We start from the raw sequence: 27663 nt of genomic DNA, 5'->3' as shown, positions 1-27663 counted from the left end.
CCAAGAAGATCAGGATGAACAAAGCTATAAGCTATAAAAATTGTGGGGGGGGAGGGGGACACAGTGAAGAGTGAATTTCTGGCCCCATCAGCCCCCCAGCCATGAAAAAGGAGCAGTCGGGGAGGAACTGGGGGCAATTACATATATTATAAACACACAGTGATGCGATGTCTCACAATATGGCGGCGGGTGACATCACTGCTGTTACGTGGTCTCACCTGGTGCAGATGCCATAGGTCATGTTCTGCGGCAGGCGCTGACCGCGCGGTTTCAGTCGTCCTTCATTGACGGGGCGCCAGATCTGGTGGGTGCTGCGGAAGGCTTGATGTTCAGGTGCTGTGACCAGCCCGGATTTCACCGCTTCCCGGTTCAGGGCGACAAAGTCACTCTCCAGTTTCCTCTGATGAGCCCTCGCCGCGACCGTCTGCCAGTGACCGAGTGCTGTTCGTGGAGGAGCAGAATTAGAGGTGGCTTCCTGATAACTGATCAGCACCCACAGGGGTCCATTACTGTGCTCGGGCAGAAGTAATGCTCCAGTAACAGACCCCACCGGGGCCCGGTGAGACCACCACCGAGCACCGCCTATAGCGAAGCTCCTGCTGGTGGGGCAGTCAGTACCTCCCAGGGTGACCATACTGTACACTGAGGGCGCAAGATGAAGGTCTCTGGTGGTCCCACACTGCCTACAATATGCCCCATTATTGTGGGGTGACCACCACTTCCTGCACTATGCTCTTAGGGCGCTGCTATCACAGACGCCCAAGTCATCATCATGGCGCCCGCGCCTACCTTCCGCCACTCCGCCCTCCTGCAGGAAACTGTTCAGGCCGTAGGTGAAGTCTGCTCCGGGGAGAGAGTAACATCTCCTCTTCGTCTTCCCAAGTTCTGCCTAAAAGATCAAAAATGGAATAAAAAGATATTGAAACGACATCTGAATCCACAAAATAATTCACATGTCCAACGCAAAAAAAAAAGAAGAAGCATCACACAACGTGTCACCGCCACATGGCGACAATCCAAACAATAATTAACATTAAAAATTACTTTATCTTTACTCTGAAATATTTCCACTGACGCATCATAGGACACAGTACAGAAATCATGAATGCAGCTCGGATGTGTACATTGTGTGCGGCTCCGAGAGGAGAAGGGGAGGAAAGTGTCCACAAACATGGATGAAAAAGGTAATAAACTAGACTTATCATATCTGTACTAACCCCTATGTACAAGAATATAACTACTATAATACTGCCCCTATGTACAATAATATAACTGCTATAATACTGCCTCCTATGTACAAGAATATAACTACTATAATACTGCTCCTATGTACCAGAATATAACTACTATAATACTGCCCCTATGTACAATAATATAACTGCTATAATACTGCCTCCTATGTACAGGAATATAACTACTATAATACTGCTCCTATGTACAAGAATATAACTACTATAATACTGCCTCCTATGTACAAGAATATAACTACTATAATACTGCTCCTATGTACAGGAATATAACTACTATAATACTGCCTCCTATGTACAAGAATATAACTACTATAATACTGCTCCTATGTACAAGAATATAACTACTATAATACTGCCTCCTATGTACAAGAATATAACTACTATAATACTGCTCCTATGTACAGGAATATAACTACTATAATACTGCTCCTATGTACAAGAATATAACTACTATAATACTGCCTCCTATGTACAAGAATATAACTACTATAATACTGCCTCCTATGTACAGGAATATAACTACTATAATACTGCTCCTATGTACAAGAATATAACTACTATAATACTGCCTCCTATGTACAAGAATATAACTACTATAATACTGCTCCTATGTACAAGGATATAACTACTATAATACTGCTCCTATGTACAAGAATATAACTACTATAATACTGCCTCCTATGTACAAGAATATAACTACTATAATACTGCTCCTATGTACTAGAATATAACTACTATAATACTGCCTCCTATGTACAAGAATATAACTACTATAATACTGCTCCTATGTACAAGAATATAACTACTATAATACTGCTCCTATGTACAAGAATATAACTACTATAATACTGCTCCTATGTACTAGAATATAACTACTATAATACTGCCTCCTATGTACAAGAATATAACTACTATAATACTGCTCCTATGTACAAGAATATAACTACTATAATACTGCCTCCTATGTACAGGAATATAACTACTATAATACTGCCTCTATGTACAAGTATATAACTACTATAATACTGCTCCTATGTACAAGAATATAACTACTATAATACTGCTCCTATGTACAAGAATATAACTACTATAATACTGCTCCTATATACAAGAATATAACTACTATAATACGGCCTCCTATGTACAAGAATATAACTACTATAATACTTCTCCTATGTACAAGAATATAACTACTATAATACTGCTCCTATGTACAGGAATATAACTACTATAATACTGCTCCTATGTACAAGAATACAACTACTATAATACTGCTCCTATGTACAAGAATATAACTACTATAATACTGCTCCTATGTACAAGAATACAACTACTATAATACTGCCTCCTATATACAAGAATATAACTACTATAATACTGCCCCTATGTACAAGAATATAACTACTATAATACTGCTCCTATGTACAGGAATATAACTACTATAATACTGCTCCTATGTACAAGAATATAACTACTATAATACTGCTCCTATGTACAAGAATATATCTACTATAATACCGCTTCTATGTACAAGAATATAACTACTATAATACTGCTCCTATGTACAAGGATATAACTACTATAATACTGCTCCTATGTACAGTAATATAGGTGTCTCCGGGCAGTGTGATTACCAGAGGTAAGTATATTAGTTAGGCATTAGGGTCCTCAGGGGGTAAGTTACCTGCGGATACGGCTTATCGCCAGGTATACGTCTTCCTTGCTCTGAGGTTAGTATAACTGTTATCTGCCAGGAATGGAAATTACCCAGAGTCCTCTGGGACACAATCCTGTAATTAAATTTGCCTTTCTGATAATTTCCCCGGGGTCTGACGAGGTTTCCTCTCCTGTTTATTATGGACATATTATAAGGACCCATCATCTGCTGAATACACAAGTACAAGCAGGGAATACGCTATGTATACACCGCCCCAGTGGTCTCCAACCTGTGGGGCACCAAGTGTTACTAAACTACAACTCCCAGCATGCCCAGACAAGTGCTAAGAAGCTCCACCCATTCTAGGAGAAGCTTCATGTACAAAGCTTTAGGAATCAAAAATTGAAGAAGACCAGAAAAAATGTGTGTGTATGTCTGGAGGGGATGGGCGGGGGAATAGTATTATTGACAAAGAGACGTTACTAAAACTCATAAAATATGTTAAAAGAAGGCAATAAAAAAATCTAAATATAAAAAAAATGCAAATGAAAAAAATCGCTCCTTATTAATTATAGTATTTCATAATATATCAAAAAAGGAGAAAAAAAATACCACATAAAAACCGCATCTCAAAATATGAAAAGATAAAAAACAAATAAAAGACATCAAAAATATAAGAAGAAATAAAAAAAAATTTTGAAATAAAACCCTCCAAAGATTAAAATATTGAAAAATAATTCTTAAAGAAATCTAAAAGTTGGAGAAAAATAATGACAACCCTATCACAACCCCCCCCCAAAATAAATAAATAATAATTAAATAAAATTAAAAAGTAAAAAGGCTGCACAAGTTAAGAAAAAAAAAAGGTTCAATTCCTTCTATAATAATAATAAAAAAAGAAAAATTCAAGTATTTGAATCCAGGTTCTGGTACCTACAAGACAAGTGTTCTACAAGTGACTACAAGACGTGGCTCTACATGTTTCTGTCTTGGACTGAACTATTTCTCACCGTCTCGGGGGCTTTATAATGTGATTTGTGTGAAGACCCCGACGCACAATGAGATGAAAGGATATGGACACAATAGACCTGCAGATTTAGGTCATGTTCTAAACATCTGGGCCGGGAAGACCCATGAAAATCCCTCAGAATGACCACCAGAAATCCAGTGCGTTCCCTGTCCCGCCATTTACTCCCTTAAATTTTTTATTTTTGTTCTTTTTAATCTGTAAATCAAACTAAGAGGGTAACGAGGGCGGACAATGGCCGGGCTGAGCGCTTTATCTAGTCCTGATGAAGTGCCTTTGTGTGAGGAGCAGATTTCTGCAGGATTAGCAGGAGATCAGTTGGTTGTCGTGTTTGCCGATCATCTCCACGGTGAGGTCTTCGGGGGATTGGCATTGTCCCTCTACCATACGGGATAGATGGAGTCATGCCCCTCGTCTACGTCACCGCTCTTTCATGTCGCTTCACCGGCCAAATTGCTGGAGATTTGTGGGGCTGGGGACCCGGGGATGAATTAATAATGGTGGAGGAGTTTAATGAGTGAAGATTTCCATGTCAACCTTTTGATGTTCTTCACCATTGAGGTAAACGAGTGCAATCCCCCCACCGATTCTGGACCATTCATGGTCTGATGATTCCCTCTGGTCCGATTTATAATTCATACCATGGCTTGAGATTCTGCTAAAATTCCATCTAGGAGGCCATTCAAGAGATACCGCACAATGGTCTATAGATAGACCCCCCCCCCCCCCCCTCCGTTATTACATTGAAAACAAAAATTTACAAAATGGAGTTAAAAAACATAAAAAATTAGTATATTCTGGGTGGTGTCCCATTATGTGCCATGACCACTACCCCCACCATATACCAATGTCTTGCAGAAGGATGCTTTGCTTCCAGGGCACTGACAGATTCGGCAGCCCTCTGCACGAGGGTTAGTTTTAGTGCAGTTTTTGGTTTATTTTTGGGACTGAATGTAAAAACTTGCACCAAACTGCACGGCGTGAACCTGGTCTACGATCAGGGACCATTTTAGGTTAGAAATTCACACAAATTTGTCCAATTTGTTCTGCTACAAAATTTAGCCTGAAAACCAAAAAGTTGTTGGGACTTCCATCAAGTTGTCCAACCAATATGGCCACCATTAGGGTTTCTCCACCAGTTTCCTTAGGGTCCTAAATGCTACAAAGTTATTCGCCTGTACGTTCTGTAAAACTTTGGGGGCTCTAGTCGACCAATCTGAGCTCCATAATAAAAAAAAAAAATTTAAAGTTGCCCCTCGAAGTGCCGGGGTAAGGGCGGTTGCCCCGGCTGGCTGTAATCTCTGCCAGCAGGAGATCCGGCAGGAATACAGAGCAGTCTGACAGCTGTCTCCATCCGTCTACGGCTTCATTAAACCTCGTTAGGATGTCATCCTCGCGCCTCGCGTCTCTCAGCTCTAATTAAAACAAGCTCCCGCTACCTTTTCCAGCCCGTCCTTATTTTCTCCCGGCGCCTTCTGGAAATGACATCCCTTTTTATGGCCCAGCTATGTGAATAAGCGGCGGCCTACTTATAGGAGTTGTTTATGGCGCCTGTACAGAAAATATAGCGGAGACTCCGTACACTCATTTTTATGCAAATGACGCGGCGGGATTATTATCAGGCTGGGACGGCGGGGTTTATTTAATCATCACCACATTCATTGTGCCTACTGCAGCCTCCGACTGTAAAATACAACAAGCAAATGCTTAAAGTAGTCATCTCCAAATCAGCAACTGATCTAATATTTTTTATTTTTTTTGGGTGGTGTTGCCCTTTAAAAAAAATTTAAAGGGCACTTCCCCCTAGCAAAAAAATATATAAATCCCAAAATGACTAGTTAACAATCATTAATGTCTTCCTTGTCTGCCAAGTTTTTCTACCCTGAACTAAAAAGTTGGGGGGGAAGGGGGGAGCCAATATGGCTGCCATGACAGTTCCCAAACTGCCACACAGGCCCTCTGGTGGCCGGCTTGTTCTGAAGCTGTACGCCCCGATTGTTTTGTCAATTTCAATGGACTGCACCTGACCTAGTAGGATGTTTTTGGATTTTGGGAGAAGCCCATAAGGTTTAAAGGGGCACGCCCATCTTCTAAAGCACTGCTCTTCATTCTTAGGAACAGCGGGGGTCCAAGAGGTCGGACCCCCACCGATCATGAAGCGATGGCATATGGATGGAATACCCCTTTTAAAGAACAGGGCTGGACAGAGGCCCCTCTACCACGTGGGAAGACTCCGGTGTTATAAACGGTGCGTGGTTAGTGCGGACCGTTTTACTGATATTTAAATTAACCCTTTGATAGGGAGATGCGGATTTGAACCCAGGATTTTCTTTTTAAAAAAAATTTCCCAATTTTTTCATAAATTTTTACAAAGTCTGGCGCCTGCAAGGCTTTGATGCTGCGGTTTCTAGAGGTGCGGGGGTCTGAGCCGGCGCCCCCTCCCCGCGGCAGCTGGAATCTGGCTGCGCGGGTGATTACACGATGAGATTTATTCTCCACTTAGCCTGGAGTTTGATTACTCCGAGAAAACAATGCGGAGCAGATAGGGACGGCACGAGGCGGGGGCAGGGAGCGGGGCAGTAACTCACAGGGAGCAGCGGGCGGGGGGCCACCGATTTACTGCCAGATGCGCTACAGATGTAACTGGCAATGGGTGGTTATATTTTTATGTACCCCCCTCCCCCAAGCACTGCATGCAAATGGAACATCCCTCTCAGCTGATTGGCTGACAGCGACCATATGGCTGTATCCATTTAAAGGGGTCGGTTACCTAGATCAGCGGGGTCTGGTCGCCACTTTTACTTTAGGAATTAGAAAGCAGACAGTAATCTCTGTAATGATTGATGGAATTCCCCTTTAAGTGTGTCATGTGACCTTACTTAAAGGGGTCCCTCCATTTTATATATTTTTTTCAGCCCATCTTTGTAAATTGGGTATAAAAACAATGGCATACTGGGAGAAGCTGGATTCTGATCTGGGTTACTGGTAATCACCCCTCTTTTCTGTCTGTATTTATACATTAGGCAAACATTAAGCAGGGGCGGAGCTTCTTTCAATTAACTTGATTTACACACAAAAAAAAAAAAGATTTAACCATGTGCCTGAATGCCATATCTAGCAGTTATCCTCCTGGTATAGATTATATTTGTGATAGCGGTGGAGCGGTAGTGCGGTAGTATATGGGGCACAGCTGGCACAATATTGGGGCTGTAGCAGGTCATGGTGGGGTAGTATATGGGGCACAGCTGGCACAATATTGGGGCTGTAGCATGTCATGGTGCGGTAGTATATGGGGCACAGCTGGCACAATATTGGGGCTGTAGCATGTCATGGTGCGGTAGTATATGGGGCACAGCTGGCACAATATTGGGGCTGTAGCAGGTCATGGTGCGGTAGTATATGGTGGACAGCTGGCACAATATTGGGGCTGTAGCAGGTCATGGTGCGGTAGTATATGGGGCACAGCTGGCACAATATTGGGGCTGTAGCAGGTCATGGTGCGGTAGTATATGGGGCACAGCTGGCACAATATTGGGGCTGTAGCAGGTCATGGTGCGGTAGTATATGGGGCACAGCTGGCACAATATTTGGGCTGTAGCATGTCATGGTGCGGTAGTATATGGGGGACAGCTGGCACAATATTGGGGCTGTAGCACGTCATGGTGCGGTAGTATATGGGGCACAGCTGGCACAATACTGGGGCTGTAGCAGGTCATGGTGCGGTAGTATATGGGGCACAGCTGGCACAATACTGGGGCTGTAGCATGTCATGGTGCGGTTGTATATGGGGCACAGCTGGCACAATATTGGGGATGTAGCAGGTCATGGTGCGGTAGTATATGGGGCACAGCTGGCACAATATTGGGGCTGTAGCAGGTCATGGTGGGGTAGTATGTGGGGGACAGCTGGCACAATATTGGGGCTGTAGCAGGTTATGGTGCGGTAGTATATGGGGCACAGCTGGCACAATATTGGGGCTGTAGCAGGTAATGGTGCGGTAGTATATGGGGCACAGCTGGCACAATATTGGGGCTGTAGCAGGTCATGGTGCGGTAGTATATGGGGACAGCTGGCACAATATTGGGGCTGTAGCATGTCATGGTGCGGTAGTATATGGGGCACAGCTGGCACAACATTGGGGCTGTAGCAGGTCATGGTGCGGTAGTATATGGGGCACAGCTGGCACAACATTGGGGCTGTAGCAGGTCATGGTGGGGTAGTATATGGGGCACAGCTGGCACAATATTGGGGCTGTAGCAGGTCATGGTGCGGTAGTATATGGGGCACAGCTGGCACAATATTGGGGCTGTAGCAGGTCATGGTGCGGTAGTATATGGGGCACAGCTGGCACAATATTGGGGCTGTAGCAGGTCATGGTGCGGTAGTATATGGGGCACAGCTGGCACAATATTGTGGCTGTAGCAGGTCATGGTGCGGTAGTATATGGGGCACAGCTGGCACAATATTGTGGCTGTAGCAGGTCATGGTGCGGTAGTATATGGGGCAAAGCTGGCACAATATTTGGGCTGTAGCAGGTCATGGTGGGGTAGTATGTGGGGGACAGCTGGCACAATATTGGGGCTATAGCATGTCATGGTGCGGTAGTATATGGGGCACAGCTGGCACAATATTGGGGCTGTAGCAGGTAATGGTGCGGTAGTATATGGGGCACAGCTGGCACAATATTGGGGCTGTAGCATGTCATGGTGCGGTAGTATATGGGGCACAGCTGGCACAATATTGGGGCTGTAGCAGGTAATGGTGCGTAGTATATGGGGCACAGCTGGCACAATATTGGGGCTGTAACAGGTCATGGTGCGGTAGTATATGGGGCACAGCTGGCACAATATTGGGGCTGTAGCAGGTCATGGTGCGGTAGTATATGGGGCACAGCTGGCACAATATTGGGGCTGTAGCAGGTCATGGTGCGGTAGTATATGGGGACAGCTGGCACAATATTGGGGCTGTAGCATGTCATGGTGCGGTAGTATATGGGGCACAGCTGGCACAAAATTGGGGCTGTAGCAGGTCATGGTGCGGTAGTATATGGGGCACAGCTGGCACAATATTGGGGCTGTAGCAGGTAATGGTGCGGTAGTATATGGGGGACAGCTGGCACAATATTGGGGCTGTAGCACGTCATGGTGCGGTAGTATATGGGGCACAGCTGGCACAATATTGGGGCTGTAGCAGGTCATGGTGCGGTAGTATATGGGGCACAGCTGGCACAATACTGGGGCTGTAGCATGTCATGGTGCGGTTGTATATGGGGCACAGCTGGCACAATATTGGGGATGTAGCAGGTCATGGTGCGGTAGTATATGGGGCACAGCTGGCACAATATTGGGCTGTAGCAGGTCATGGTGCGGTAGTATATGGGGCACAGCTGGCACAATATTGGGGCTGTAGCAGGTCATGGTGCGGTAGTATATGGGGCACAGCTGGCACAATATTGGGGCTGTAGCAGGTCATGGTGCGGTAGTATATGGGGCACAGCTGGCACAACATTGGGGCTGTAGCAGGTCATGGTGGGGTAGTATATGGGGCACAGCTGGCACAATATTGGGGCTGTAGCAGGTCATGGTGCGGTAGTATATGGGGCACAGCTGGCACAATATTGGGGCTGTAGCAGGTCATGGTGGGGTAGTATGTGGGGGACAGCTGGCACAATATTGGGGCTATAGCATGTCATGGTGCGGTAGTATATGGGGCACAGCTGGCATAATATTGGGGCTATAGCAGGTAATGGTGCGGTAGTATATGGGGCACAGCTGGCACAATATTGGGGCTGTAGCAGGTAATGGTGCGGTAGTATATGGGGCACAGCTGGCACAATATTGGGGCTGTAGCACGTCATGGTGAAGTAGTATATGGGGCACAGCTGGCACAATATTGGGGCTGTAGCACGTCATGGTGCGGTAGTATATGGGAGACAGCTGGCACAATATTGGGGCTGTAGCAGGTCATGGTGCGGTAGTATATGGGGCACAGCTGGCACAACATTGGGGCTGTAGCAGGTCATGGTGCGGTAGTATATGGCGCACAGCTGGCACAACATTGGGGCTGTAGCAGGTCATGGTGGGGTAGTATATGGGGCACAGCTGGCACAATATTGGGGCTGTAGCAGGTCATGGTGCGGTAGTATATGGGGCACAGCTGGCACAACATTGGGGCTGTAGCAGGTCATGGTGGGGTAGTATATGGGGCACAGCTGGCACAATATTGGGGCTGTAGCAGGTCATGGTGCGGTAGTATATGGGGCACAGCTGGCACAATATTGGGGCTGTAGCAGGTCATGGTGCGGTAGTATATGGGGCACAGCTGGCACAATATTGGGGCTGTAGCAGGTCATGGTGCGGTAGTATATGGGGCACAGCTGGCACAATATTGTGGCTGTAGCAGGTCATGGTGCGGTAGTATATGGGGCACAGCTGGCACAATATTGTGGCTGTAGCAGGTCATGGTGCGGTAGTATATGGGGCACAGCTGGCACAACATTGGGGCTGTAGCAGGTCATGGTGCGGTAGTATATGGGGCACAGCTGGCACAACATTGGGGCTGTAGCAGGTCATGGTGGGGTAGTATATGGGGCACAGCTGGCACAATATTGGGGCTGTAGCAGGTCATGGTGCGGTAGTATATGGGGCACAGCTGGCACAACATTGGGGCTGTAGCATGTCATGGTGCGGTAGTATATGGGGCACAGCTGGCACAACATTGGGGCTGTAGCAGGTCATGGTGCGGTAGTATATGGGGCACAGCTGGCACAACATTGGGGCTGTAGCAGGTCATGGTGGGGTAGTATATGGGGCACAGCTGGCACAATATTGGGGCTGTAGCAGGTCATGGTGCGGTAGTATATGGGGCACAGCTGGCACAATATTGGGGCTGTAGCAGGTCATGGTGCGGTAGTATATGGGGCACAGCTGGCACAATATTGGGGCTGTAGCAGGTCATGGTGCGGTAGTATATGGGGCACAGCTGGCACAATATTGTGGCTGTAGCAGGTCATGGTGCGGTAGTATATGGGGCACAGCTGGCACAATATTGTGGCTGTAGCAGGTCATGGTGCGGTAGTATATGGGGCAAAGCTGGCACAATATTTGGGCTGTAGCAGGTCATGGTGGGGTAGTATGTGGGGGACAGCTGGCACAATATTGGGGCTATAGCATGTCATGGTGCGGTAGTATATGGGGCACAGCTGGCACAATATTGGGGCTGTAGCAGGTAATGGTGCGGTAGTATATGGGGCACAGCTGGCACAATATTGGGGCTGTAGCATGTCATGGTGCGGTAGTATATGGGGCACAGCTGGCACAATATTGGGGCTGTAGCAGGTAATGGTGCGGTAGTATATGGGGCACAGCTGGCACAATATTGGGGCTGTAACAGGTCATGGTGCGGTAGTATATGGGGCACAGCTGGCACAATATTGGGGCTGTAGCAGGTCATGGTGCGGTAGTATATGGGGCACAGCTGGCACAATATTGGGGCTGTAGCAGGTCATGGTGCGGTAGTATATGGGGACAGCTGGCACAATATTGGGGCTGTAGCATGTCATGGTGCGGTAGTATATGGGGCACAGCTGGCACAAAATTGGGGCTGTAGCAGGTCATGGTGCGGTAGTATATGGGGCACAGCTGGCACAATATTGGGGCTGTAGCAGGTAATGGTGCGGTAGTATATGGGGCACAGCTGGCACAAAATTGGGGCTGTAGCATGTCATGGTGCGGTAGTATATGGGGCACAGCTGGCACAATATTGGGGCTGTAGCACGTCATGGTGCGGTAGTATATGGGGCACAGCTGGCACAATATTGGGGCTGTAGCATGTCATGGTGCGGTAGTATATGGGGCACAGCTGGCACAATATTGGGGCTGTAGCACGTCATGGTGCGGTAGTATATGGGGCACAGCTGGCACAATATTGGGGCTGTAGCATGTCATGGTGCGGTTGTATATGGGGCACAGCTGGCACAACATTGGGGCTGTAGCAGGTCATGGTGCGGTAGTATATGGGGCACAGCTGGCACAATACTGGGGCTGTAGCATGTCATGGTGCGGTTGTATATGGGGCACAGCTGGCACAATATTGGGGATGTAGCAGGTCATGGTGCGGTAGTATATGGGGCACAGCTGGCACAATATTGGGCTGTAGCAGGTCATGGTGCGGTAGTATATGGGGCACAGCTGGCACAATATTGGGGCTGTAGCAGGTCATGGTGCGGTAGTATATGGGGCACAGCTGGCACAATATTGGGGCTGTAGCAGGTCATGGTGCGGTAGTATATGGGGCACAGCTGGCACAACATTGGGGCTGTAGCAGGTCATGGTGGGGTAGTATATGGGGCACAGCTGGCACAATATTGGGGCTGTAGCAGGTCATGGTGCGGTAGTATATGGGGCACAGCTGGCACAATATTGGGGCTGTAGCAGGTCATGGTGGGGTAGTATGTGGGGGACAGCTGGCACAATATTGGGGCTATAGCATGTCATGGTGCGGTAGTATATGGGGCACAGCTGGCATAATATTGGGGCTATAGCAGGTAATGGTGCGGTAGTATATGGGGCACAGCTGGCACAATATTGGGGCTGTAGCAGGTAATGGTGCGGTAGTATATGGGGCACAGCTGGCACAATATTGGGGCTGTAGCACGTCATGGTGAAGTAGTATATGGGGCACAGCTGGCACAATATTGGGGCTGTAGCACGTCATGGTGCGGTAGTATATGGGAGACAGCTGGCACAATATTGGGGCTGTAGCAGGTAATGGTGCGGTAGTATATGGGGCACAGCTGGCACAACATTGGGGCTGTAGCAGGTCATGGTGCGGTAGTATATGGCGCACAGCTGGCACAACATTGGGGCTGTAGCAGGTCATGGTGGGGTAGTATATGGGGCACAGCTGGCACAATATTGGGGCTGTAGCAGGTCATGGTGCGGTAGTATATGGGGCACAGCTGGCACAATATTGGGGCTGTAGCAGGTCATGGTGCGGTAGTATATGGGGCACAGCTGGCACAATATTGGGGCTGTAGCATGTCATGGTGCGGTAGTATATGGGGCACAGCTGGCACAACATTGGGGCTGTAGCAGGTCATGGTGCGGTAGTATATGGGGCACAGCTGGCACAACATTGGGGCTGTAGCAGGTCATGGTGGGGTAGTATATGGGGCACAGCTGGCACAACATTGGGGCTGTAGCAGGTCATGGTGGGGTAGTATATGGGGCACAGCTGGCACAATATTGGGGCTGTAGCAGGTAATGGTGCGGTAGTATATGGGGCACCGCTGGCACAATATTGGGGCTGTAGCATGTCATGGTGCGGTAGTATATGGGGCACAGCTGGCACAATATTGGGGCTGTAGCAGGTAATGGTGCGGTAGTATATGGGGCACAGCTGGCACAATATTGGGGCTGTAGCAGGTCATGGTGCGGTAGTATATGGGGCACAGTTGGCACAATATTGGGGCTGTAGCAGGTCATGGTGCGGTAGTATATGGGGCACAGCTGGCACAATACTGGGGCTGTAGCAGGTCATGGTGCGGTAGTATATGGGGCACAGTTGGCACAATACTGGGGCTGTAGCATGTCATGGTGCGGTAGTATATGGGGCACAGCTGGCACAATATTGGGGCTGTAGCAGGTCATGGTGCGGTAGTATATGGGGCACAGCTGGCACAATATTGGGGCTGTAGCAGGTAATGGTGCGGTATTATATGGGGCACAGCTGGCACAATATTGGGGCTGTAGCATGTCATGGTGCGGTAGTATATGGGGCACAGCTGGCACAATATTGGGGCTGTAGCAGGTAATGGTGCGGTAGTATATGGGGCACAGCTGGCACAATATTGGGGCTGTAGCAGGTCATGGTGTGGTAGTATATGGGGCACAGCTGGCACAATATTGGGGCTGTAGCAGGTAATGGTGCGGTAGTATATGGGGCACAGCTGGCACAATATTGGGGCTGTAGCAGGTCATGGTGTGGTAGTATATGGGGCACAGCTGGCACAATATTGGGGCTGTAGCATGTCATGGTGCGGTAGTATATGGGGCACAGCTGGCACAATATTGGGGCTGTAGCAGGTAATGGTGCGGTAGTATATGGGGCACAGCTGGCACAATATTGGGGCTGTAGCAGGTCATGGTGTGGTAGTATATGGGGCACAGCTGGCACAATATTGGGGCTGTAGCAGGTCATGGTGTGGTAGTATATGGGGCACAGCTGGCACAATATTGGGGCTGTAGCAGGTAATGGTGCGGTACTATATGGGGCACAGCTGGCACAATATTGGGGCTGTAGCAGGTCATGGTGCGGTAGTATATGGGGCACAGCTGGCACAATATTGGGGCTGTAGCAGGTCATGGTGCGGTAGTATATGGGGCACAGCTGGCACAATATTAAGAGCGACAAAATGGCGGCAGTAGCTGGAAGAAGATGTGGACAGCAAGACTACACCTTTTGATTTTTTGTGTTGGGACCCCCATCACTTCCTGGAGACCCCCTATAAGAGCTGTAATGGCCGCCACCCAGCTTTCCTAGAATAGGGCGTGCTTGTCTCTGATCAGGCTGACAGCCCCTCCCCCCTCCGTCCACAAAGGTGACAATTAGCAGTGCCATTTGTAGTCCTTTGTAGGACACCTGTCCGCGCCGCCCCGACCGCTGCAGGCGCGTAATCTGCTCTCAATTATAGCTTTCCTTCTGCACCGAGACGGATGTGGATGTGATAACACGCCAAGCTCTGGGGAGCGCCGCCGCACCTCTGCCGCTCCCCCAAGAAATCAGCGCTAATCCCTTCCTAAGAAGCTTTCAATAATTTGGAGCTGCCATATTGACTGATTAAAATGCAGCTTCACGTGAGCCCCGGGGCCCCTGTACAAACACGGAGAGTTTACAAAACTACGCAGGGAAAGACGGGCGACAGCCCCTGGGAAAGACGGGCGACAGCCCCGGGGAAAGACGGGCGACAGCCCCTGGGAAAGACGGGCGACAGCCCCAGGGAAAGACGGGCGACAGCCCCCGGGAAAGACGGGCGACAGCCCCCGGGAAAGACGGGCGACAGCCCCCGGGAAAGACGGGCGACAGCCCCCGGGAAAGACGGGCGACAGCCCCCGGGAAAGACGGGCGACAGCCCCCGGGAAAGATGGGGGACAGCCCCTGGGAAAGATGGGCGAGCGCACATCAGGGTATGATCACATGACGGATTTTGGACACGGGTTTCAGACCGGATTCGGTGTTGCGTCACGTGTGGTTTTTGCAGATGGCACCAAAAAGCCACATGTTCATTCTTGGCGCAGTTAGCGCGCGGACACCCCGGAAAGCCTCGTCAGGAGACCGCGTCAAATTCTGATGCGTATCCTGCAGTTTTTCATTTTGAAAGCTTAGATTAGCGCCATTGAAAGCATGCTCCTGCTGCAGCACGGCGTCCACGCTGTAACCGCGTGTGAAAACTCGTCTGCCACAACACCTGCTGCGCGGACTCCCACGGAAACCAGCGCAGATTCAATGCAGTTTTTGGCTGCCAAAAAATCTGTTGTGCGAACATCCCCCTTATGGTTGGATAAATGTGGAATCTGCAGCAGGAATCGGCCGCTGACCCTCAAGTTACCGCCGCGGGTTAGCGGTTGCACACGCTGCAGATTGCACGTCGATTTTGCACCGTTGAATGAGCTAATCCGTGATCATGGACTGCGAATCCGTGTGCAAATCGGGAATTTTTTATTTTTTTCATTCCCCCCAACCCCCCCCCCCCCCATACACAATCGTCACCATTGTTCCTCAAAAAATCTACAAACAATCCGATCGGATGGACGGCGTTTCCGGTCGCCTTTTTCATTCCGGGCTTCGTCCGGCGGTTTGCGAGCCGGCGGCTGTTTATTGAAATGCTCGGTGGCGTTATGAGGCGATAATCCTCGTGCACAGGAGATAATTTATGAGGCATTTAAATTAAGAGGAACAGCTAATTGGGAGCATGTGTCTCGTAAGCCCTGCGAACGCTCCACAACTGCAAATGAGGCGCCGCGCACCGCGCGCTGGAGGATGGGGGGGGGGGGGAATGTCGCGGGTCCTGACGGTGCAGCATTTAAGAAATGATGTGACACACAAAGCCGGTTTATGAATCCTGATGGCGGCGGGGGAGGCTTGATGCCGCCACGAGCCGCGCACATTACCACGCGCCGTTTTTCCAGCTGTAAACTTTACTGGGTTCGAAAATGTGATTGTAAGACGCTGAGGTCTCGGGTGGGCCCTAGGAGGACGGAGCGCGAGCAGTCTGCCTGCAGAGCGTCAGCAACATGGCGCGGCGGCACAGAGATCGCCGCGTGTGACATCCCAGGGAAAAACTCGGGACACCCAGCCCCCCAAAAATACAGGGCGGACAACAATCCATAACCAAAAGGGCAGAGGTCCCAGGGATGACGTCAGCCACCCGCCTCCTCCCCTGGCAGAAAGAGTCCTCCTTCTAAGAGTCCAGGGGGAGGAGCCCCACTTCGGTGGACCCTCTGATTGGAGGCTTACTTAGCTCTACCCCCCTGCCTGCTGACGGTTTCCCTTTAAGAAGCGGGTGAGGAGATCCCCCACTTGACTGTTGCTGATAATCATACGGCGCACATCAGGCTTTGATATCTGGCGGTGTAATTGCAGTTCTGGTTTAATTTCAGACGCGGCGTCTCTCCCGTGTCAGCCGATAATCGCCCATGAATATTCCCTATCATTTCCTTTGTTTCCGTCTCCTCTGATCCTCGCCGCCGGGTCCTAGGAAATCAAACAGGAGAGAACGACGGCGCCATGAGGGAGGCTTGCTGTCAGTGAATGGGAACACTAAAAAACCATCCTCAGCTATCAGCGTATTAACCTGTACAGATCAAATGCTTCTTCTCACAGCTGAGGGTTTGTTACAGCGTGTCAGCGTATTAACCTGTACAGATCAAATGCTTCTTCTCACAGCTGAGGGTTTGTTACAGCGTGTCAGCGTATTAACCTGTACAGATCAAATGCTTCTTCTCACAGCTGAGGGTTTGTTACAGCGTGTCAGTGTATTAACCTGTACAGATCAAATGCTTCTTCGCACAGCTGAGGGTTTGTTACAGCGTGTCAGTGTATTAACCTGTACAGATCGAATGCTTCTTCGCACAGCTGAGGGTTTGTTACAGCGTGTCAGAGTATTAAAGGGATTGTCCAGGATTAGAAAAACATGGCTGCTCTCTTCCAGAAACTGCGCCACCCCTGTCCACAGGTCGTGTCTGGCATTACAGCTCTATGGAAGTTAACGGGTCTGAGCTGCAATACCACAAACGACCTGTACACAGGGATGGCGCTGTCTTTCAAAAAAAGAGCAGCCCTGTTTTTCTACATGTAGACAACCCCTTTAAGAAATAAATCGATTTAAAGGTAAATGTTTATGTTACGGTTATTATATGCTGGGCTCCCGATTCTCCACCCATTCCTATGACCGTCTGATAGTCCAGAACATCTGATAACCCGGCGCCAATCAGGTCGCAGATTTAACAAATATGACTGCAGTCATACAATAGGCTCGTGTCTATAAGCGGAAGGGGTTAAAAAGATGCTCCATAGCCCCCCCTCAGGATTCTGCAGGTGCATGTGTAATTCTGCAGAGCCAAGGCGAGATCCCTCCGCAGCTGACATGGCGGTTATTAGCGGGCGGAGAAGCTGCAGCGAGTAATCTCCGGAGGACCTCGCGGGTCAATGCGGTTCAAGAGCTGGCGTAGACTTTATCTCGGGGCTGGCACCGGAGGAAAGGTGCACAGTCCATGAGAATTAGGTCCGCAAAATGGATCCGCAAAAAATACGGATTACGTCCGTGTGCATTCCGTATTTTGCGGAACGGGACAGTCCTATCCTTATCCATAATGCGGACAATAATAGGACATGTTCTATTTTTTGGCGGAATGGAAATACGGACATACGGAAATTAAATGCATGCGGAGAAACTTCAGTTTTTTGCAGAACCATTGAAATGAATGGTGACGCATACGGTCCGCAAAAAAAACCCGGAAAGGACCCAGAAAGAAAATACATCCAGTTTTAAAGGAGAACTCCAACCAAAAGTTGGAAAATGTAACTTTGGGTGGATTTTTCAGAGACTGCGCCACCTAGGGTCCTGCGTGTGCGCGCCAAGCCTGTCAGGTAGTGACGGGGCGGAGACAACAATCTGACAACCCTGTTCCCGTTACAGCGCTTCCTGGGTAAAGAGGCCCCTCCCCTCACTGTTACATTTTAAGCAGACTTCTCCTTTAAATATTTTTTCAGGTTCAACACTTGTATCCAGGGTTGCTATAGAAACGATTGTCAGTCACAAAAGGGGGATATTGGAAAAAATCCAGACCAGCATTAGAAAAAAAAACACGGCCGCCTTATTCCAGAAAAAGCGCCACGCCTGCCCACAGGTTGTATGTGGTACTGCAGCTCGGCCATATTCACTTCAATAGAGCTGAGCTGCAATATCGGACACAACCTATGACCGGGCCGTTTCTCCAAGAAGGCAGCCATGTTTTTCCGATCCTGGACAACCCCTTTAAACCAGGGGCATACCAATCAATGAGCATTGACCTGCAGTACCAGAAGCAGCCAGTGGGCCTTGTTTTTGGAAGAAGGCAGCCATGTTTTTCTAATCCTGCGGTGCGAGGGTCGGCGGCGCTGACATTTATCACACCTGCAGCACTTGTAATAAAATACGAGGCGCAGTCCAGATTTAGGGGCCCCATATAATGCAGAGTGGCTGACAATCTGCCGCATCCTCCTCCCCGCTCCCCTCGTAGTGATGAAATATTACAGAGAAGGACTATGAAGTAGTCCCCGGGGTCCTGCTCTTGGTGGCACGTGCGCGGAGACATAAAAAAAAACCCCCACAACATTATCCGTAACCTGTCGCGGCAACAGCCGCCATGAGCCCGGAGTCGTCCTCTCTGCTGGGACTGTTACTTACAATAGATTCCTCCGGGCTCTAAGCACCGCGCGTCCGGCCCCCGCATTATCATGATTTATAAACCCCATTTCTGCGGTGGATCTCATACATCAACGCAGAGCGAGAAGCAGCTGCAGCCGCGCGGCCGAGGCCCAGACAAAAACCCTCGCGTGATAAACTAGTCGCTGACAGGCCGCGGCGCTGCTAACTAGGCGGTGAGAAATCGAGGCTTTATTTCAAGCCTTACCCCCTTAGACCGCAAGAAAACCTCAGCGTCATACCTCCCTGAAAGAATCCGTGAAATCCGCCAAAGGTGGAGCGTCCTGAATCGACAAAAACATCGATTTATTCCATTATATATGATTTTTTTTAATGTCTTTTTGTGTTATATATAATTGGTATATTATTTGTATTCTTTTATTAGACTTTTTTTTTTTTTTTACGCAATTTTATATTTTGTCATTATATTTACTATATATATATATATATACACACACATATATTTAGATAGGATTACATTTATTATATTTTATTTTTATCTATACTATTATATATTAGATAGGGTTTTATTTCATATATATATATATAATTTTTTTTTCTATCTACTAGATAGGGTTTTATTATATATATTTTTTTAAATCTATACTATTATATATTTATATTATATTTTATTTTTTTGTATTTTTTTATTATCTATAATATTATATATTTACATAATATTACATTTATTATGCTTCTATTTTAACCTCTACATTTTATTTAATTATAGGTTTTATTATATCTTGAAATCCACTCAACTACTCCAGTCTAAGGCCTGTTTCACACGGTCAGTATTTGGTCAGTATTCGGTCAGTATTTTGCATCAGTATTTGCAAGCCAAAACCAGAAGTGTCACCGACAGAGAAAAGGTAGAATAGAAATATTTGGGCCTCTTCTGTGTTTTGGAGCCGCTCCTGGTTATGGATGACAAATACTGACAGTGTGAAACAGGCCTTAGGGTAGGTTCACACAGAGTTTTTGGGAGGAGCAGGTTTTGTGGCAGATTTCCCTGCAGGTTTTTCAGCCAAAGCCAGCAGGGGATTCAGCAGGAAGGAGACGTCATTTCCCAATCCTTTTGAATCCACTTCTGTCTTTGGCTGAAAAACCTGCAGGAAAATTTGCCTAAAAACTTCCTCCAAAAACACTCTGTGTGAACCCACCCCTAGGCCTCATCTGTATGGTGGCCGATACCAGGACCTCCGATAGGCCAAGTGATCTCCGATGTGCTCGGCTTACGTGACCCCCCGGCGGTCCCGCTCTCACGGCTACAATACTTGTTTGGCCGAGGACTACTTCTCCTGCCAGCCCCTGGCCGAGCATGCAAGTCATCTGAGCGGGGAGAGAGAAGAAAGCCGCCCCCCAAGAATAAACGGATCGAGCATGCTGAAATCCAACAGCGCGATCCTTCTCGTCCGTGACATTTACCATCGGGTGAGAATCAGAGGCCCCGAATACACATTAGAGGGTTTTGCGAAATGGGCGTGTACGAGTTTCAATACCATCTATGGTCGAAGGACAAGAGCGGCGCTATTTCTGGAAAAGCAAAAAAACTTTCAGTTTCTGGGCAATTCAAGTTGTCAGAGGTGAAAATTCTAAAATTCTTGACTCCTGGCCTTAGGGCTCGTTCACCCGACCGTATGTCTTTTTCAGTGTTTTGCGGGCCGTTTTTTCCCGGATCCGTTTTTTTTTTCTGTAGTGTTTCCGGTTCCGTTTTTCTGTATGGCATATACAGTATAGAATAATTACATAGAAAAAAATTGGGCTGGGCATAAAATTTCCAATGGATGGCTCTGCAAAAACGGAACGGATACGGCAGACATACGGAGTACATTCCGTATGTGTTCCGTTTTTTTTTTGCGGACCCCATTGACTTGAATGGAGCCACGGAACGTGATTGGCGGGCAATAATAGGACATGTTCTATCTTTCAACGGAACGAAAAAACAGAAATAAGGAAACGGAATGTACTCCGTATGCAGTTTTTTATTTTTTTGCGGAACCATTGAAATGAATAATTCCGTATACGGAACGCAAAAAAATGAACCCTTATTGACATGTCCATCAGATGGGGGAGCTACGACGCCCCACAATGTGTGACCCTGCTGCGCCAAAGCTGACAATCTAATGGAGTCAAGGGGAAGGGAGCGACTGAGGGAGAGCAAAAAAATCAAAAATAAAGTTAGGGGTTGGCGATGTGACAGACGAGCGGCGGGTGTGAATGTGGCCGTAGCCGCTCGTCTCTGGGGTTAGAGGTCAAACACCAAAAAGTAAACGAAAATTATGAACAATGAGATGGCGGAAAGCGTCCATTTACAACCTGACCGCTATCCGTGTTAATAATGCTTTAGGTCAAGAGTTGTTAGCAGGAGCCCCCCACCCCCCCCCCCCTCGCTCGGAGGGGCCCGTACTCAGCGTTCCAGAAATACATCCGATCCCCAGGGGGCCTCATTTGTTATCTCGCCGCTTCTTAAATGCCAGAACAATAAAGCAAAGTCTATTGTTAGCCGCGAAGAGCAGGTGATTTGCATCTGGTCACGGGTTACTGTTCGGCCGCCTCCTTCATTTAGGCTGAGCACGCCGGATCGGCTCCAATAATAAAAAACAAAAATACATCTAAAAAAAAAATCTCTCCTCCCATGGGTAATTGGGGAGAAAACGCCCCACCTCTCGCTTCACGGAATGGTGGGTTCTTCCTGCCCGAACTCAGAAAACAGCTGCACTCGGCTAAATTGGTCTGCAGCATAATCCGCCATAATTTATTACGCCTCTTAATTCGCATAAACTTACGCCTACATTATTCGACACGTTCTACGGCGGAGGAGCCGCCGCATGGCAAACGCCGAACGGTATAATTTATGGCGGTACCGGATCAGAGAGGGCGAGGGCGCCCTGGAAACATAGAGGCAACCTAACAATCTGCCTAAAGGGCGTTTACTTGTCAAATCAACGATATGAGAAAAATGTATAAATGTAAACAAGAAAATGCACAGAAAAAAACTAAATGAAAGTTTTTTTATAAATAAATAAATACTACAACATTTTTTTTTTCAAAAAAAGTTAAGAAAATCTTCCTACAAGTACCAGGAAATTACAAAAAAACATTAAAAAGCAATAAAAATACCTACAAAAAATTAAAATAATATAAAAACCATCAGAAAAATATTTCCATCACTAAAAAAATAAAAAAAAATAAAAAAATTCCTTCTACCAATATCATAAAAATACAAAAATATCCCCTGACTATTACAAAAACTAGGAGACCCCCCAAAAAGTATAAAAATATCTACAGAGAAATTAAAAATAAAATAAAAATAACCCCAGAAAAGTGACAAAAAAAACACTGCAGAAATATATTTCCATTGTTAAAAAAACAAACAAAAAGAAAAACTATTTCTCTCAAAACACCAAATAGTAATAAAATTGCCTACAAACTTCAAAAAACTGAACCCCCCACCCCCTCAAACAAAAATCCTGAAAAAAAAGACCAAAAAAACAATACTGAAAAAAAAAGAAAATTTTACAAAAAAAACATCCCCCAGTAAAAAAAATAACAAATAACAATTGGGAGGCTCCAAAAAGTAACAAAAAAATAAAAACAAATAATTCTAGAAAATGAACATTCTCCTAAAAGAAAAAATACCATCACATCCTCTACTGCTAAAGGGGTATTCCGGTTGCTTCAAGTTATCCCTTATCCCCAGGACAGAAGATAACTAGATTGCTGGGAGTCCTACTGCTGGGACCCCCACCGATTGCAGACCCCCTGAAATGACCAGAGCGGCTGGTCGCGCATGCGCAGGGTCGCTCCGTCCATTTCTATGGCAGTTTCAGAAAGAAGAGTACAGCGCTTCGCCCCCATTCTCGTGATGGGAGGGGTCCCACTGGTAGGACCCCCACCTAGATAACAGTTATCCCTTACCCTGTGGATAGAGGATAACTTGAAATAACCGGAATACCCCTTTAAGCTTGTCAAAAATCTATCTGGACAATTGGTCAAAAAGATTTCATAATCCAAAAACATCAAAGATATTTCCCAATAAATAAATAAATAAAAATTACAAAAAAAACCCAAAGAACTCTATCACGCCCTTAACTCTTCGGCCCCTTGCAGACGAGCGTGTCCGGATTAGGTCTGGATGCGACCCGGTGCATTGCGGCAAACCCGCGCGAGTAGGAACGCAATTGCAGTCAGTTTTGACTGCGATAGCGTTCCGATGTTCAGTTTTTATCGCGCGGGTGCAATGTGTTTTGCACGCGCGTGATAAAAAACCAACTGTGGTACTCAGACCCGGACCTCTTCACAGAAGTTCAGGTTTGGGATCGGTGTTGTGTATATTGTATTATTTCCCCTTATAACATGGTCATAAGGGACAATAATAGCATTCTGAATACAGAATGCATAGTACAATAGCGCTGGAGGGGTTAAAAATATATATATATTTTTTAAACTCACCTTAATCCACTTGTTCGCGGAGCCGGCATCTCTTCTGTCTTCATCTGTGAGGAATAGGACCTTTGATGACGTCACTGCGCTCATCACATGATCCGTCACATGATCCATCACCATGGTAAAAGATCATGTGATGAGCGTAGTGACGTCATCAAAGGTCCTATTGCTCACAGATGAAGACGGAAGAGATGCCGGCTCCGCGAACAAGTGGATTAAGGTGAGTTACATTTAAAAAAATATATAATTTAACCCCTCCAGCGCTATTGTACTTTGCTTTCTGTATTCAGAATGCTATTATTTTCCCTTATAACCATGTTATAAGGGAAAATAATAATGATCGGGTCCCCATCCCGATCGTCTCCTAGCAACCGTGCGTGAAAATCGCACCGCATCCGCACTTGCTTGCGATTTTCACGCAGCCCCATTCATTTCTATGGGGCCTGCATTACGTGAAAAACGAACAAAGAGGAGCATGCTGCGATTTTCACGCAACGCACAAGTGATGTGTGAAAATCACCGCTCATCTGAACAGCCCCATAGAAGTGAATGGGTCCGGATTCAGTGCGGGTGCAATGCGTTCACCTCACGCATCGCATCCGCGCGCGGAATACTCGCCCATGTGAAAGGGGCCTTCCTCTGTGGTCAAAATTGTCCAAAATCTATGTGTCCTTTAAAAGGGGGTGGGAAAAAGCACCCACAGTACAGGTCACCGGAGAAGACGGCGCTTCTTCCTATACTGCACAAGCACGACCACCACTGCTGGATTGTAGGGTGGTCGTAACCATGGAAACAAGCAGTGTATAATGCGATGGAAAAAGAAATCAAGCCAGCAATGGAGGCAATATGGAGAATGACAATAAATTAGGAAGTGCCTGGTATTGACTTCCTCTACATGATAATGAGAGGACCCCTTTAAGGCGTGCTGGGTGAACATGGCAGCCGTTACCTGTACAATAGGTGTTGGTGTGGATCCTGGAGTGGAATACATGCTGAGCTCTGCACCAACCGGAGGGGCAGGCGATGGAAACGATGGGTAAAAAGCATGTATGGAGCAGTATTGTACGCCATAGGGGCGGTCACCCAGCTTTCCCAGAAGCCGATGTGAGCAAGAAATAAACCTAATAAAAAAAAACGGGCGACATCGGGGATCTCTGCTGATATCCAGGGGAATAACTGACAGGATTCTACTGCCTGAGCCTCGATTCAAGAAACTGCTGGAAGGAAAAAAAATCGCATTTACATGTAATTAAGACTTGTGATATTTTGAAGGACATTAATTTTCATTATTTCTCAAAAAAAAAAAAAATGCTAAAACTGACCGAGAGTTATTAATAATCTGTCTAATCCGCAGCAGAGTCCAGAACGAAGGTCCCGCCAGCAACATCAACCGTAATTACACGGACCGCAAATTATTAGAAAAACAGACAGGATAGAAAAAGAGCAGAATATACTACTGCCAGTCACGTCCCTGCACACAGGGGGCGGCATTATAGTAGTTATATTCCTGTACATAGGAGCAGTATTATAGTAGTTATATTCTTGTACATAGGGGCAGTATTATAGTAGTTATATTCTTGTACATAGGAGGCAGTATTATAGTAGTTATATTCTTATATATAGGAGCAGTATTATAGTAGTTATATTCTTGTACATAGGAGCAGTATTATAGTAGTTATATTCTTGTATATAGAAGCAGTATTATAGTAGTTATATTCCTGTACATAGGAGCAGTATTATAGTAGTTATATTCCTGTACATAGGAGCAGTATTATAGTAGTTATATTCTTGTACATAGGAGGCAGTATTATAGTAGTTATATTCTTGTACATAGGAGGCAGTATTATAGTAGTTATATACTTGTACATAGGAGCAGTATTATAGTAGTTATATTCTTGTACATAGGAGGCAGTATTATAGTAGTTATATTCTTGTACATAGGAGGCAGTATTATAGTAGTTATATACTTGTACATAGGAGCAGTATTATAGTAGTTATATTCTTGTACATAGGAGGCAGTATTATAGTAGTTATATTCCTGTACATAGGAGCAGTATTATAGTAGTTATATTCTTGTACATAGGAGGCAGTATTATAGTAGTTATATTCTTGTACATAGGAGGCAGTATTATAGTAGTTATATTCTTGTACATAGGAGCAGTATTATAGTAGTTATATTCCTGTACATAGGAGCAGTATTATAGTAGTTATATTCCTGTACATAGGAGCAGTATTATAGTAGTTATATTCCTGTACATAGGAGCAGTATTATAGTAGTTATATTCCTGTACATAGGAGCAGTATTATAGTAGTTATATTCTTGTACATAGGAGGCAGTATTATAGTAGTTATATTCCTGTACATAGGAGCAGTATTATAGTAGTTATATTCTTGTACATAGGAGGCAGTATTATAGTAGTTATATTCTTGTACATAGGAGGCAGTATTATAGTAGTTATATTCTTGTACATAGGAGCAGTATTATAGTAGTTATATTCCTGTACATAGGAGCAGTATTATAGTAGTTATATTCTTGTACATAGGAGGCAGTATTATAGTAGTTATATTCTTGTACATAGGAGGCAGTATTATAGTAGTTATATTCTTGTACATAGGAGGCAGTATTATAGTAGTAATATTCCTGTACATAGGAGCAGTATTATAGTAGTTATATTCTTGTACATAGGAGCAGTATTATAGTAGTTATATTCTTGTACATAGGAGGCAGTATTATAGTAGTTATATTCTTGTACATAGGAGCAGTATTATAGTAGTTATATTCTTGTACATAGGAGCAGTATTATAGTAGTTATATTCTTGTACATAGGAGGCAGTATTATAGTAGTTATATTCCTGTACATAGGAGCAGTATTATAGTAGTTATATTCCTGTACATAGGAGGCAGTATTATAGTAGTTATATTCTTGTACATAGGAGCAGTATTATAGTAGTTATATTCTTGTACATAGGAGCAGTATTATAGTAGGTATATTCTTGTACATAGGAGGCAGTATTATAGTAGTTATATTCTTGTACATAGGAGCAGTATTATAGTAGTTATATTCTTGTACATAGGAGCAGTATTATAGTAGTTATAGTCTTGTACATAGGAGGCAGTATTATAGTAGTTATATTCTTGTACATAGGAGCAGTATTATAGTAGTTATATTCTTGTACATAGGAGCAGTATTATAGTAGTTATATTCTTATACATAGGAGCAGTATTATAGTAGTTATATTCTTGTACATAGGAGGCAGTATTATAGTAGTTATATTCTTGTACATAGGAGCAGTATTATAGTAGTTATATTCTTGTACATAGGAGCAGTATTATAGTAGTTATATTCCTGTACATAGGAGTAGTATTATAGTAGTTATATTCTTGTACATAGGAGGCAGTATTATAGTAGTTATATTCTTGTACATAGGAGCAGTATTATAGTAGTTATATTCTTGTACATAGGAGCAGTATTATAGTAGATATATTCTTGTATATAGGAGGCAGTATTATAGTAGTTATATCCTTGTACATAGGAGCAGTATTATAGTAGTTATATTCTTGTACATAGGAGGAAGTATTATAGTAGTTATATTCTTGTACATAGGAGGAAGTATTATAGTAGTTATATTCTTGTGCATAGGAGCAGTATTATAGTAGTTATATTCTTGTACATAGGAGGAAGTATTATAGTAGTTATATTCTTGTACATAGGAGCAGTATTATAGTAGTTATATTCTTGTACATAGGAGCAGTATTATAGTAGTTATATTCTTGTACATAGGAGCAGTATTATAGTAGTTATATTCTTGTACATAGGAGCAGTATTATAGTAGTTATATTCTTGTACATAGGAGGAAGTATTATAGTAGTTATATTCTTGTACATAGGAGCAGTATTATAGTAGTTATATTCTTGTACATAGGAGCAGTATTATAGTAGTTATATTCTTGTACATAGGAGCAGTATTATAGTAGTTATATTCTTGTACATAGGAGCAGTATTATAGTAGTTATATTCTTGTACATAGGAGCAGTATTATAGTAGTTATATTCTTGTACATAGGAGCAGTATCATAGTAGTTATATTCTTGTACATAAGAGGCAGTATTATAGTAGTTATATTCTTGTACATAGGAGCAGTATTATAGTAGTTATATTCTTGTACATAGGAGCAGTATTATAGTAGTTATATTCTTGTACATAGGAGCAGTATTATAGTAGTTATATTCTTGTACATAGGAGCAGTATTATAGTAGTTATATTCTTGTACATAGGAGCAGTATTATAGTAGTTATATTCTTGTACATAGGAGCAGTAT

General features: G+C 45.4%; 1 protein-coding gene across 1 annotated transcript in view; it reads right to left on the bottom strand.

The window, feature by feature from the left end:
- The window catches only part of CFAP77 (cilia and flagella associated protein 77), a 97705-nt gene that overhangs the window by 43667 nt on the left and 26375 nt on the right, over nt 1-27663 (bottom strand). The window contains exons 2-3 of the mRNA XM_040442799.1: nt 790-889; nt 219-441 (exon numbers count right to left, since the gene is read on the bottom strand). Coding sequence (XP_040298733.1) covers nt 219-441; nt 790-889 — 323 coding nt within the window. The remainder of the gene's footprint in view (nt 1-218; nt 442-789; nt 890-27663) is intronic.

Source organism: Bufo bufo, chromosome 8 (genome assembly GCF_905171765.1).
Source record: "Bufo bufo chromosome 8, aBufBuf1.1, whole genome shotgun sequence".
NCBI lineage: Eukaryota > Metazoa > Chordata > Amphibia > Anura > Bufonidae > Bufo > Bufo bufo.
Note: the sequence above shows the minus strand (reverse complement) of the source record. Positions and strands in the feature narration are given on the sequence as shown.